The 14,515-nt window shown below is 43.5% G+C and overlaps 1 protein-coding gene across 1 annotated transcript; it reads left to right on the forward strand.

Moving 5' to 3' along the window:
• Positions 1 to 6,062: 6,062 nt before the first annotated feature.
• On the forward strand, positions 6,063 to 10,508 carry them4 (thioesterase superfamily member 4). The gene is made up of 6 exons (XM_080896289.1): positions 6,063 to 6,472; positions 8,177 to 8,369; positions 8,479 to 8,641; positions 8,874 to 8,984; positions 9,494 to 9,618; positions 9,755 to 10,508. Exons 1-6 carry the CDS (start codon positions 6,359 to 6,361, stop codon positions 9,796 to 9,798), a joined length of 750 nt encoding a protein of 249 aa, XP_080752415.1. The 5' UTR covers positions 6,063 to 6,358; the 3' UTR covers positions 9,799 to 10,508.
• The last annotated feature ends 4,007 nt before the right edge of the window (positions 10,509 to 14,515 follow it).

Consider the following 14,515-nt stretch of genomic DNA (forward strand, 5'->3'; position numbering starts at 1 on the left):
GACAGCGGCAGGTCATAGACAAACTCAAAGAAGGTGAAGACGGAGCCAAGTGGTGCTGGATAGGACAAGTTACATACCCAGTACAGTTTGAAAAGCTTATCCACAGCACACGTCAGGCCATCATTCAGAGAAATGGTTACTCTGTCATTCTTAGCAACAATGATGTACTGCCTGGTTGCCCTCTTTAGATCACCGATGCATATCAGCTGGGGTTGGTGTGTTGTGGATGATGCTTCAGGATCACTGCAAAGCGATGCAATACTTGTTCCAGGCTTGGAGATGGGGATGTTGAGGAGTACTTGTGGTGAGGGCTAGTTCTTTTAGGTTCAGCAGCTAACAAGATGGTGTATCGGTCAGGATACAGGAAGGAGGACAACAGGCTTCCACTTTGCTGGATTGTCACCGCCAGCTGTTTTATTGCCACCTAGATGCTCAGTGTTGCCAGCAGTCTGTAGTAACAAACAAGTTGCCATGAGTATATAAATATATACAGCAACAGCTTCACTAAGATACATATAAAGGATTAAATGAAATAAACCAACACATCCATCTGAATATACACATAACAGGACATATATAATTTGAACTACGCCAATCTTACATCTCTTGCTCCAAACACAGAAAAGGACACAATTAAACACAGTGAGAATGTCATACATAGCCGAAGCATCCACTCTAACTGTAAACAAAGGTCTTTGGCGCCATCGTGTGGCCGAATAAAATTACTACATAATGGCGGCGGCCGGCGGCACATGCTTCGAGTCACGAGATGAAAAAATGCGGTGCTACAATGCGGTAGAATGTAACTAAAGCCGCGGCCAACATCAGAATCGGAAAATGAACATATTTAAGGAAACTTACTTCCAGTCATGAACTTAACACTCGGAGCATCACGTGAAGGATGGCAACCAGGAACACAGCTTACGAGGTAACAGAACTAACACTGAAAAAATCTCCCCTTCTCGAGTAGCATCGCGATACCCCCAACTTCTGCCTACGTCATTTCCTACGACTCCACCCCACACAATATTGCAGAACATAGACATAAAATCCCAGAGCCTTTTATACAGCCGCCCCCAAATGTGGTTACACATTTGCTCCCCGAAAAAAGGCTCCCTAATCAGTTGAGGGAGGCGACTTGCTATTCTGCTTAGTATCGCTGTCTTCCGATGGCACGGCAGGTAAAACTACCAACCGAGCAACTGGTCTGGTGTAAACACGTCCATTAACGTTCACATCAGCAGATCGGACAAGTCCATCATCACTACGATGAACCTTAATCACATGGCCTATTGGCCACAAGGCTCGAGGCAGCTGTGGATCTGCAACCATAATAACTGCCTTTTCCAGAAGTTCAGGAGGAGTTGACTGCCACTTCTGCCTTGCCTGTAAGCCAGGCAAGTATTCCCTGATGAATCTTGCCCAGAACTGATCAGCAAGAATCTGTGAGTGCCTCCAACGTCGCCGACTGAGGTTCTCTGTCTCAGAGTAGACTACCTGGGGTAGTGATCCATCAGGCCGCCCCATGAGGAGACTATTGGGTGTCACAGGGTCCACATCGGCTACGTCGGTGGAAACGTAGCCTAAGGGCTTTGCGTTAAGGATCAATTCAACCTCAAGCAGAACTGTACGGAGTACCTCCTCGTGAAGAGGTTGGGAACCCACACAGGTGCGCAGAGCTGTCTTCACTGAACGGATTTCCCTCTCCCATACACCTCCGAAATGTGGGGCTGCCGGGGGGTTGAACTGGAATCTGATCTTCTGACGGGCGAGCCTCCCTTGCAATGTCTCTGACATGTTGGCAAAGGCTTCTCTGAGTTCTCGTTCTCCCCCTTTGAAATTGGTCCCACAGTCAGACCATAACTCTGCCGGTGTCCCTCTTCTGGCTATGAATCGCCTCAGGGCCATGAGGAACGCATCCGCGTCTAAGCTACTTAGGAGATCAAGATGTACCGCCCTCGTCGTCATACACTTGAAAATGATTCCCCAGCGTTTCTCATGACGTCTTCCTACCTTCACAAACATAGGCCCGAAACAGTCAACACCGGTTGAGTAAAAGGCTGGTTTGTACAGTCTAAGCCGAGCAGCTGGAAGGTCAGCCATCTTGGGAACAGAGGGTTGTGCCCTCCAACGCTGATACTCAGGACAGGTTCGCTGGTGCTTGCGAATTGCCTCTCTTCCACGCAGTATCCAGTAAGACCTCCGCAGCTCCGCGAAGACCCGTTCGGGGCCTGGATGATGCAGATCAACATCATATTTCTGGATGAGCAGGCGTGTGAAAGGGTGTGAAGGATCCAAGACAATCGGATGCAATATAGGTCCGTCAAGACCTTCTAGGCGTCGCAACCGACCCCCTACTCTGATGAGGCCCGCTGAGGTATCCAGTTCAGGTGCCAGGGTAAGCAAGCGGCTTCTGGATGAGACAGGTTTCCTTTCTGAAAGCAATCTGCACTCCTCAGGAAATGACTCCTGTTGAGCCTGCCGGAGAATGGCCTGTTCAGCATTCTGATAGTCCTCAGCCCTAGATGGCGCAGTCGAGAGTCCCTGACCACAAAGCTCTTTAACAGTAATATCCAAGAGCTCCTGCCAAGTCTTGCACGCCATTCCATCCTGACAGGTAGGTGTGGAGGTGATAGAGGTTCCACAGAAGACTGTTTTCCGGAGCTCAAGTTCGTCATTACTGGGCTCGGAGCTCGGGTTCTCTGGCCATGTGTCAGGACTGTTGAGCAGAAAGGGGGGTCCATTCGACCACCGATTAGGCACTTTGAGCTCGGCCAGAGCCTTCCCTCTCGTCAGGTCATCCGCTGGATTACTCTCTGAGTCTATGTAGCGCCAGGTACAGTGTTTCGTCAACTCCTGTATCTCAGCTACCCTGGCTCCTACAAAAACCTTGTAGCGGCAGGACTGTGAGCTCAACCAGGTAAGAACAGTGGTCGAATCAGACCACAGGACTGTTCTTTCAATCGCTGAGGTGAGTTCCTTATTCAGGGTACTGGCCAGCTGCGCTGCCAGCAAAGCTCCACAGAGCTCGAGGCGGGGAATAGAGAGAGCTCGTTTGGGGGCTACCCGGGAGCGAGCTAGGATGAAGGTGAGGTGAACTTGCCCATCCTGTTCCACAGTCCTCATATAGGACACCGCTCCATAAGCTTTCTCAGAAGCATCCCCAAAAATGTGCACCTCACGAATGGCCCCCTTTAAGTTAGCACTGGCAGGAACATAGGCACGTGGGAAGGTAAGGTGAGGTAAAAACTGAAGCTCCACCTCCCAGTCAGACCAAGCTTGCAGGAGGATGGAGGGAAGATTCGAGTCGTCCCAACCATGCTTCTTATCCCATAACTGCATGAGAAGGAGCTTGGCCCGAGTGGTGAAGGGTAACAGATAGCCCAAAGGGTCGTACTGTGAGGCTAGGACTCTATAGATGTTTCTGAGGGTTGGCACCACATAGGACACGGGCCTGTGCTTATAACCCAAGGAGTCGGTATTCCAGTCCCAGCTGAGCCCGAGCGTGGTCTCTAGCGGGTTGGATTTGTCCTCGGCTAGCCACAGATCCAGACTCTGTGATCTAGCTTCTGGAGGCAAATGGCTCAGGACACTTGGATCATTACAAGCCCACTGACGTAGCTCGAAGCCAGCTGATTTCAGCAACTCTCTTAGCCGATCCACCAGATCTCTCGCTTCTTCCAGTGAGCCAACACTCTGTAGGCAGTTGTCTACGTAGAAACACCTCTCGATGGAGAATCTCAGGCTGTCGTCAGGCTGTGTGTGCTCCATCACATGATGCTGCAGGGCGAAGGTGGCGCAGCAGGGGCTTGAAGTTGTCCCAAATGGCAGGACCTGCCACTCGAAGATTTTAGGGGGTTCATTCACCTTTAAGTCCCGCCAAAGGAACTTCAACAGGGGCCGGTCTTCAGGGAGGAGCAGTACCTGATGGAACATCCCCTTGATGTCTCCACTCACAGCTATGGGGTGTTCACGAAACCTGACCAGCACCCCCAGCAGGGAAGCTCCAAGAGTAGAGCCAGGCAACAGGAACTGGTTCAGGGACTGTCCAAGGTATTTATGGGAACAGTTAAACACCAGGCGATTCTTCCCGTTATGACTGACAAGATGATGCGGTATGTACCAGTTCTCCTTGGGCGAAGTCTCATGCGTAACTTCCTTCGCGGCTCCTGATTGGATCAGCTTCTGCATTTCTGCCCTGTAGGCATCAGCCCGACTGGGATCCTTTAACAGGCGGTTGACATAAAACATAGACATAAAATCCCAGAGCCTTTTATACAGGGGAAGATAAAGATAGATTTTTAGAGAAGTATTCAGTGAGGTGTAGACAAATGCTTTCCTCAGGTAAACCGTAAGAACTTTACTGAATACATACCAGTGCAAAAAAAGGCTGCAACGACTGGCACCAACTGGTAGGAGTAGGTGTGTTAACACACGGCGGGGGGGTTCTTGTTTCCAGGGCAGCAACTGATTTGAGCTTCGGAATGATACTGGCTTCCCATTTTCGCAAAAAGAGGTCCACCTTTCCTCCTGTAAGATTGCCAAACTCCAAGTCCAGCTTATGGAAATAAAAGAAGTGTTTAAGTTTAAAATGAAGCATTAAATACATTAAATCAAAAGTACATTCTGTCCATTTGGTAGCTGTATGGCTAAAATCAAACTTTACAGTATCACATTTCTGTTACCCATTCCACATCAAGCTTACCTACACAGTGAAACATAACAATTTACTTGGAGTGGTATTTGAATACAAGTCCATTATTCCTTAATTTTAGCTATGATTTGGGTTCCATCAGACCCTGAGAAAAAATTAGGACTTTTTAGTTGATGTGATATTGTTTTACCTTTACCTTTGCGTTCATGCAGTTCCCTTTACCGGCTTCAGCTAATCTCCAACATGCTGGGATTTTCCCACACAAACTATTTCCAGTGTTTACAGAGAATAGTCTTAAGAAGAGAAAAGATTAGCCCTTTATTGTCACTGTACACGTACATCAAAATATCACGCAAGCAGCAGTTCTCTGAGTGAAAATGTCTTGTTTATGCCAGAGGTCAGAGCAGACTGACCAGGCTGCTTGACCATACTGGGCTTCACAACCCTCAGCTAAGAACAGGACACCGAGGCTACAATTTGAACCAAAAATAGAACGATAAAAGACCTGGTAAATGGTGCTTGGTGTGATGAGTCTTGATGTCTGCTGTAGCATTTCAATGATGTGGTCAGAATTTGGTGTTAACTACATGAAAGTTTGGATCAATGAAAGCATGGATTCAAACTGCCTTGTGTCAATGCTTCGGATTGGCGATTGTGATGAAATGTTTATTGGGATACTTTCTTGTCCCATTTTGGGTGCCTTAATACCATCTCTTTGTGACTAAAGTGTAACCATCTTCTGAAGGCTGCTTCCAGCAGCATAATGCACTATGTCACAAAGTTCAAGTCATCTTTGTACTCAAATGGCCTCCACAGACACCGGAGATCAATCCAATAAAGCACCTTTGGGATGTGGTAGGACAGTAACAGTTGCAGATAGTAAACTATTATCTATTATCTTGTCTCTTACGTTTAGATTTTTATTTGCACATTACTTTTTAAAATTGCGTTGCATTAGCTAAGTTAACAATATAGATTAAAAACTTTATATGTGCTATACCAGAAATAAGTTCCAAATATTGCAATATGCGTAAGTAAAGAAAGTTATATTTCTAATAAAATAAATGTTACGTACTTTAATCTCTAAGCTTTATGAGTAAAAAAGCTACAGAAAAATAATAATATATAATAATAACTCTATTAATTTTTTTATTGTCTAATCCCCATGTGATCTAAGTCTCTCTTATAAAACTATTTACTTGTTTTCTACAAATGTATAAAGTTTTTTTTTTTTTTAACTTAATCACTATTAAACTTAAACTTAATCAACCATTAAAATCTGTCTTTTTGTCTCGGAAAAGTTAGAAAAAATAATGGTGGTTACCACGGGAACAGAAAAAAAGTTCTATTTGACACCCAATCATATTGGAATCTGTACGGCACGTGACTGTACCCAAACGACGCAACGGCAGAACTCCCTCACGCCGGAAGTGTACAGCCTGATCTTGACAAATGAAAGTCACCGGTAAAATAATAGCAGTGACACCCGCCATAGGACGTATTCCTATTCTGTGGAACATAAACACGAGTCAAAGATGGTTAAGTCACTTTTATTTTAAAACAGACCAGTGTTTACTGCAGCGACCGTAGTGTGTTTGGGCGCTAACTGACGAAAGCATTTGCCAGCTAACTCTCAACGACCAGTTACAGGATCATTTATCTACCTCAGAATATAGAAGATATCACCGCGGGGACAGTTTACAGATGGCAAGGAGACTGGGTCGAATACTCAGGGGCTTTCAGAGCCTCGGTTCACTCGCATTCATGAAGTCTGAACTCAGCAACCTCCCTGCCAGCGTTTCATTGAAGAGTATGGTGGTAGGTAGATCTGTGAGCCGTATTTTATGAAATACTTTTTCATGCTGTATGTGAGTTGTTTGCCGTGTCATGTTCTCCTCACTCCTGCCAGATGTTTCTCCAGTGTTGTGACTGTACAGCTAAAAAACCAAAACAAAACACATGGCCAGCGTGAGAGTTTGTTAGCTTGTCGCAAAAACAACAACAACAAACGAACACATTTATATAAGATGACTATAACGTAGTGATTACAACTTAAAATAGCAGGCCATGTCACTACAACACGACCACAGAGGTCAACATCATCACAGATAACATAAGAAACACTTTATCGAAGAGTTGGAAAATGATTTTGTTAGCACAATTAAAAATGAAGTTCATTCAGTTCTTTTTCTTTTTGTGTTCTGCTTTGTTTTTGCCCTCCATCTCCCCTATATAACGTTTTAAGAAAAACAATAAAAAGAAAGTGAAAAATGAAGTTCATTATGACAAACATGTAAACAGTAACAAATAATAGTGTTGTAGCTAAATATAATAACATACAATCATGTGAAGAAGGTTTTCCGTACTTCTTCCTGTTAAAAAGTACTACTAAAATCTACGTCCTGACTGTTTCCATAGGAATTAGGTATTCGAGTTTATATGAGTTAGAATTTATAAGATCATAATAATCTCCACATTTACATCAAGAAACTTATCCTGTTCTAACTCTTTACTCTTTGTGCTAACAACTGGTAGTTGGCAATAAGGTCATTTACAATAGCAGAATGTCTCTATGCATGCAAGTGTACATATGCACCTCAAACACACAGGCATACAAACAGAATTAGGAGGGTAAGTATCAGTCAAATTCTCCTAATGGAAGTAAGACAACAGATTTATTCGATTTTAAATTATCAGCAATTCCTAAGATCTTTATAAACGTTTTGGCATTTTGCTGGTTAGGAGTATCCAGTCTTCCCAGGAGTTGACATCACAACAAATTCTCCCCAAGGTCAGATTGTGCAATGCTCAGAGAAATTGCAACATCTCAGACTCTACAGGCTTCAGTTATAATGATAAATATTAAAGTTCATAACAGTGCAGTTAGAAAATGGCAAATAGGGTTTGCTTGGAAGGGCTGCCAAGTGAATGTCTCTTCCTTATAAAAAGAGTTTGGCTGCATGGCTCAGGTTAGCAAAGTACCACCTGAACAAACATATCAGGAAAAATGTCCCTTTGACAGATGAGACCAAAGTGGAGGTGTTTGGTAAAAACGAAACAGAGCATATGAATACAAACACCTCAAACCCACAGTGGTGGAGCGGTGATGATTTGGGCTTGCTTTTCAGCCACAGGAGCTGGGTACCTTGCAGTACCTGTATTAACAATTCAAATGTGAGGACATTTGTCTGACAGCAAAAGTGGAGCTGACATTGAGTCATGCAACAAGACAATGATTTCAAACACAACAACAGTAAATCTACAACAGAATGGCTGAAAAAGAAAAGAATCAAGGTGCTGCATTGGTTTGCCAATATCAAATATAATAAATATAATATCCAATATCAAAATATAGCTATTTTAATACTTTTCGCTCATTTGGAAAATGTTTTCATGACCCCCGTTGACTTAATAGAACCACAAATATTAAAGCAGCATCCATATGGTATCTATATGAGACATCCACACTTTGTCATTACCCTTTCGCTACTAACAGACATTGTAATTCATTTCTCTGTTTAGCGAGCGCTTCCATCACTCTTTTCATCCAACCCCCGGGACTTCAGTCTTCCTAACTCCTCATGGGGCACAGAAATGAGGCAGCTGTATGAACATTATAACAGCCAATGTGAGGCAGTGACAGATGGAGGAGAGGAACAGGGTGGACTATGGAACAGACTGCCAAGCTACAATCGTTCTCTGAAGTATGCTGCAGGTAAATATACAGACCCAAAAGTTTACCTGAAATAAGAACAAGAGAATTTCCAAAAGCTCCAAAAGCTTAACGTGGCTGCTGAATGTTCACTTGTGTTCTTTCCCATCAGGTGGAGTATACCTTAGCAAAATAATCCAGGCAAAAGCTCGTCTTTTCACCCGCAACATCAGAGACCCGGGGGCAGCATTTGAGTACGTTATCTTTGCTAACAAAAAGGAGCAAAGGTGTGTGTGCATTTTCCAGGCTGGACACCTTCTGGAGGGACCACCAGGGTGAGATAACACACTCCTGTCCAAGCTTATCGAAGTCTGTGCTTTTCACGTTGTTATACTCCATTCTCTTTGTCATCCTCTCAGCCAGCAGCTTTCCAGTAAACCCAAAGTGGCAGAAATAAATGGGAAAAAATAAAGGAAGACTTGTGAATTTTTAGCTAGACTTAACTCTAAATGTTCCGTCAAATCTCATAAGTTTTACTGTCTCATGTACCAATGTCTGTGCTTCCAGAAATGTCCACGGGGGGGCGATAGCCACTATGATTGATACCGTGACAGGAACTCATGCTTGTGTGCATTCTGGACCTGTTATGACTGCCAACCTCAACATCAACTACCGCAGGTACAAGAACAAAAATCAGCAAATTGTACATGATAAGAATATTTATTGAACATGTAGCACACCTTACAGAAATATGAGGATTAAACTGTTTAGTATATTAAAGGAAAAAAATGTTAGATGTTTTCATGTGTGTTGTCCTGCTTGTTAACATGGAGCATATTTAGCTGCTGGGCAGGGTTTATGGAAGTATCACTGAGGCGGTCATGCAGAAGTCATGAAGGTTTCTCCCTGCTCCAAGTCAGTATAATGAAGATCGACTCTGAATGATGTCACATAGATAATTCATTGTGGAAATTAAATATGCAGCATCGGTGTCACCGAGTCAGCCCAAACGGTTCACTTTCTTTGGTCAAGCACGGACCAACAGACATTTGCTCGGCTGCCCAGTTGTTCTGTTTAACACATAGCAAAATATGAATAATTACACATATAATTAACACAAAGTAACACCTCTTAGTGCACTACTTTGATCATTTACTGTGAGTTTGATCATTTTGTCTTGTTCCAAGTCCCATCCCGCTGGGAAGTACAGTGTTGATCAAATCCTCTCTGGATAAGAAGGAAGGCAGGAAAACGTTAGTTTCGTGTAAAGTGACCAGTGCTGACGGCGCCAGATTGCACACAGAAGCAACAGGTAAAGCAACAGGTTTTCCCCCTCCCACACACACACACACACACACACACACACACATACAAAATCTCAGATGGACATGTTACTGTGAAAGCTGCTGGTAAGTGGTACATCTGCTTGTCTGTTTTCTTCTCTGCAGCACTGTTTGTGTCAATCGGCGTCAGCCAACTAATGAAAGGGTGACACGAACACGCCAGCCAGCCATCTATGAAGAAGGAGACTTCAGAAACAGTGTGCATTTTTTTTGTTTTGTCTAAGTGGGCCATTAGGTTTTTTTTTTTAATTAAAAGGATGTACATATTTTATAGGTGATAGAAGGAAACTCTTATATTAAATAAAAAAGTTAACCTTCTATTTATACTACTAATATGTTGCATTTGATCTGATACTTAGCTCTACTTGACTGCTGCTCCTTCATGTTACTAACTCATGAACAAATTTACTGAACTAATTCAGAAGTATTGATGGTATTGATGCAGTATTGATGGTTTTAATTAAGACTGCTGTATTTGAGAACAATGTTATTGATTTAAATGTACTGTTCATTTATTTATCATTTTATTTTCTCCAAAAAAGCCTTTTCTATTGGTATTGCGTTGCTCATGCAGGTGGTGTGTTTGTCAGAGTTAAATAATCTGCATTGAGAAATAAAGCGTTTTTTGGGGATACTTTGAAACTGATGATCTTTACATTTGAGTAGATACCGTCAGACTTAATCTTGAAATAATTCTGTGGTAATCTGCTGAACTTAATGATATTCATAGGTTAATACTATTAATAGTAAACACTGTGTAGTAAATGTTGAAAGGTTTAATTAAGGGATACTGAAATATATGTGATACAACATCAGCTTACTACTTTTTGTCAGTAAATCACACAACTGAAGGACGAATGGGTTCTAAATTTATTCTTGAAGTTTTGTGCCCCTTACATCACAAATGTTACACAGTTTTGTTTTTCATGTGTGGGTTGTAAACTGTTACCCCCCGTGTGGTGGTTGTGGTTTTATTTGAATGTGGGGTGTGAATTTGCATGCCATGAGAAATTATGACATACAATGAAGGCACGAGGACTTCAAACCCAAAATCGTCACGACAACTGGCTGTTTTTTACACGAGCTGGTTATTCTCGTTCACTCTGACACTTTGAACGCGTTTCTACATTCAGAAACGGCTGACGGATGCCGCAGTATGCCATAATAAGTAACACAGTCCACATCACAGAGATCAGTGCTGCTCTAGCAGCCACTGCAGACCACAGTTCTACAAAACATGACACCTGAGAGTATGTAGAGTACTGTTTTTGATTAAACACATACTGTACTGACTATAGGTTGAGGACAACATACCTCCCGAATAGGCTGGCATCTTGTAACTGAGGAGCAATTACAAAATGACTCCAAAACATAAAAATATTATATGTGGGATTAGTTTTTTTTAGGGAGGTAGCAGGTTCACTTTATATATATATATATATATATATATATATATATATATATATATATATATATATATATATATATATATATATATATATATATATATATATATATATATATATATATGGAAGAGCATATGGGAGAAGGATGCAACCCATAACGGCAATGCTCAGTGGCTAGAGGATCTGAGGGCTGACCACAGCGACCTCCCTGAACAGGGTCCAGTAACCATCACAGTGGCAGATATCCAAGAAAGGGTCTCCAGTATGAAGAGTTGGACAGCACCAGGGCCTGACATGGTTCACGCCTACTGGCTGAAGAAGCTGACTGCACTCCACGAGCGTCTGGCAGCACAAATGAACCAGCTGCTAGTTAACGAGAGACACCCGGAATGGCTAACTGAAGGCCGGACGGTCCTGATCCCCAAGGACCCCAAGAAGGGACCGGTCCCCTCCAACTACCGACCAATAACCTGCCTCAGTACTACATGGAAGCTCCTGTCAGGCATCATATCGGCTAAGATGAACAGGCACATGGGTCAATACATGAGCGGGACACAGAAAGGAATTGGCAAGAATACCAGAGGCGCAAAACACCAGCTACTGGTAGACAGAACAATCAGCCGAGACTGCAAGACCAGACTGACCAACCTGTGCACTGCCTGGATTGATTACAAGAAGGCCTATGACTCAATGCCCCACAGCTGGATACTGGAATGCCTAGAATTGTACAAGATCAATGGGACCCTAAGAGCCTTCATCAGGAACTCAATGGGGATGTGGCGTACAACACTAGAGGCCAACTCCAAGCCCATAGCACAAGTCACCATCAAGTGCGGGATCTACCAAGGAGATGCTCTGTCCCCACTGCTGTTCTGCATAGGCCTGAACCCCCTCAGTGAGATCATTAACAAGACTGGCTACGGATACCGACTACAGAACGGAGCAGTTGTCAGCCACCTCCTGTACATGGATGACATCAAGCTGTATGCCAAGAGTGAACGAGACATCGATTCACTGATCCACACTACCAGGCTATACAGCAATGACATTGGAATGTCGTTCGGACTGGAGAAGTGTAGTCGGATGGTAACAAAGAGAGGGAAGGTAGTCAGAACTGAGGGATTGAACTACCAGAAGGCAACATTGCAGACATAGAGGACAGTTACAAGTACTTGGGGATCCCACAGGCGAATGGGAACCATGAAGAGGCCGCTAGAAAAGCTGCAACCACCAAGTACCTGCAGAGGGTCAGGCAAGTCCTGAGGAGTCAGCTGAATGGTAAGAACAAGATCCGGGCCATCAACACGTACGCCCTGCCCGTGATCAGGTACCCTGCTGGGGTAATAGGCTGGCCAAAGGAGGAGATAGAAGCCACTGACATAAAGACAAGAAAGCTCCTTACCATGCATGGAGGGTTTCACCCCAAATCCAGCACCCTGAGGCTGTACGCTAAGCGGAAGGAAGGGGGCCGGGGACTGGTGAGTGTCAGCACCACAGTCCAGGATGAGACAACGAACATCCAAGAATACATTAGGAAGATGGCCCCAACTGACCGAGTGCTCAGTGAATACCTCAGGCAGCAGAAACCCAAGAAAGAGGAGGGAGACGAGGAACCATCATGGAAGGACAGGCCCCTGCACGGTATGTACCACTGGCAGATAGAGGAGGTGGCTGATATCCAGAAATCCTACCAGTGGCTGGACAAAGCTGGACTGAAAGACAGCACAGAGGCACTAATCATGGCAGCACAAGAACAAGCTCTGAGCACAAGATCCATAGAGGCTGGGGTCTATCACACCAGGCAAGACCCCAGGTGCAGGCTGTGTAAAGATGCCCCAGAGACAATCCAGCACATAACAGCAGGGTGCAAGATGCTAGCAGGCAAGGCATACATGGAACGCCATAACCAAGTGGCCGGCATAGTGTACAGGAACATCTGTGCCGAGTATAACCTGGAAGTCCCGAGGTCAAAATGGGAGATGCCCCCAAGGGTGGTGGAGAATGACCGAGCTAAGATCCTGTGGGACTTCCAGATACAGACGGACAAAATGGTGGTGGCTAACCAACCGGACATAGTGGTGGTAGACAAACAGAAGAAGACGGCCGTAGTGATCGATGTAGCGGTTCCGAATGACAGCAATATCAGGAAGAAGGAACACGAGAAGCTGGAGAAATACCAAGGGCTCAGAGAAGAGCTCGAGAGGATGTGGAGGGTGAAGGTAACGGTGGTCCCCGTGGTAATCGGAGCACTAGGTGCGGTGACTCCCAAGCTAGGCGAGTGGCTCCAGCAGATCCCGGGAACAACATCGGAGATCTCTGTCCAGAAGAGCGCAGTCCTGGGAACAGCTAAGATACTGCGCAGGACCCTCAAGCTCCCAGGCCTCTGGTAGAGGACCCGAGCTTGAAGGATAAACCGCCCGCAGGGGCGTGCTGGGTGTTTTATATATATATATATATATATATATATATATATATATATATATATATATATATATATATATATATATATATATATATATACATATATATATATATACATATTTGATATTATATATATATATATATATATATATATATATATATATATATATATATATATATATATATATATATATATATATATATATATATATATATATATAATATCAAATATGTACGATGACTACCTGACCTTTCAGAGCTAAGTTAAAGTCATAATGCACCATGTCCAACCAGCAATATATAAGAGCAAAGCCTTCCTGCTTGTAACTTTACATAGACTTTCAAATGGCTTGCTGAGACCATGACATCAAATGTGAATGTTCATTATGCAGTGCAACCCAATTAAAAAGTATTAGTTTAGCTATATTTTCATTTCAGATTAGTTTTTACCTTATAGTTGTTTTGTCACATTTAAAGTCACATGAAAAACAAAGATTGTATTGGTGTCTGTGTAGCCCTGTTAAAAAGCAGAGTACACCCCATAATTCATCGTCTTGTAGAATCAACTACAATAACCTGAAGTATTTATTCTCTTCTTGCTTTTGTCAGTCTCTCACGTCATGGTGGAGGAATTTTGGCTCACTCTTGTTAACAGTGTTCCTTTAGTTCATTAAGGCTCATTCATGCACACCTCTCTTAAGGTCTCACTACAACATTTCAGTCTTGTTCAAGCCTGGACTTTGACTCGGCTGTTGCAGCACCTTGATTATTTTTCTTTTTTCAGTCATTCTGTTTTGCTGCTGTGGATCTTTCTCCTGTCGCATGATCAAATTCCTTCCAAGCGTTAGCTGTTGGACACATTGGGATTGGAATAAGATAACACAAAGATAAGAATCTGGATGGCCCCTATACTCTTTTGCCTGGAAGACTTGCAGTTTAATATTTAACATCTTGATTTCTCAGTCCACAGGCTGATTTTCCACTATCCCACACTCCACCTTAAATGAGCTCAGCCCTGGGGAAGGTACAGATGGTTTTC

The sequence above is a fragment of the Rhamphochromis sp. 'chilingali' genome (assembly GCF_963969265.1).
Source record: "Rhamphochromis sp. 'chilingali' genome assembly, chromosome: 11".
Classification (NCBI taxonomy): domain Eukaryota; kingdom Metazoa; phylum Chordata; class Actinopteri; order Cichliformes; family Cichlidae; genus Rhamphochromis; species Rhamphochromis sp. 'chilingali'.

Coding starts and splice junctions, on each gene's coding strand:
- them4 (XM_080896289.1), top strand. CDS start 6,359: ATGGCAAGGAGACTGGGTCGAATACTCAGGGGCTTTCAGAGCCTCGGT. Junction 8,370..8,478: donor TTCTCTGAAGTATGCTGCAG/GTAAATATACAG, acceptor CTTTCCCATCAG/GTGGAGTATACCTTAGCAAA. Junction 9,619..9,754: donor ATTGCACACAGAAGCAACAG/GTAAAGCAACAG, acceptor TCTTCTCTGCAG/CACTGTTTGTGTCAATCGGC.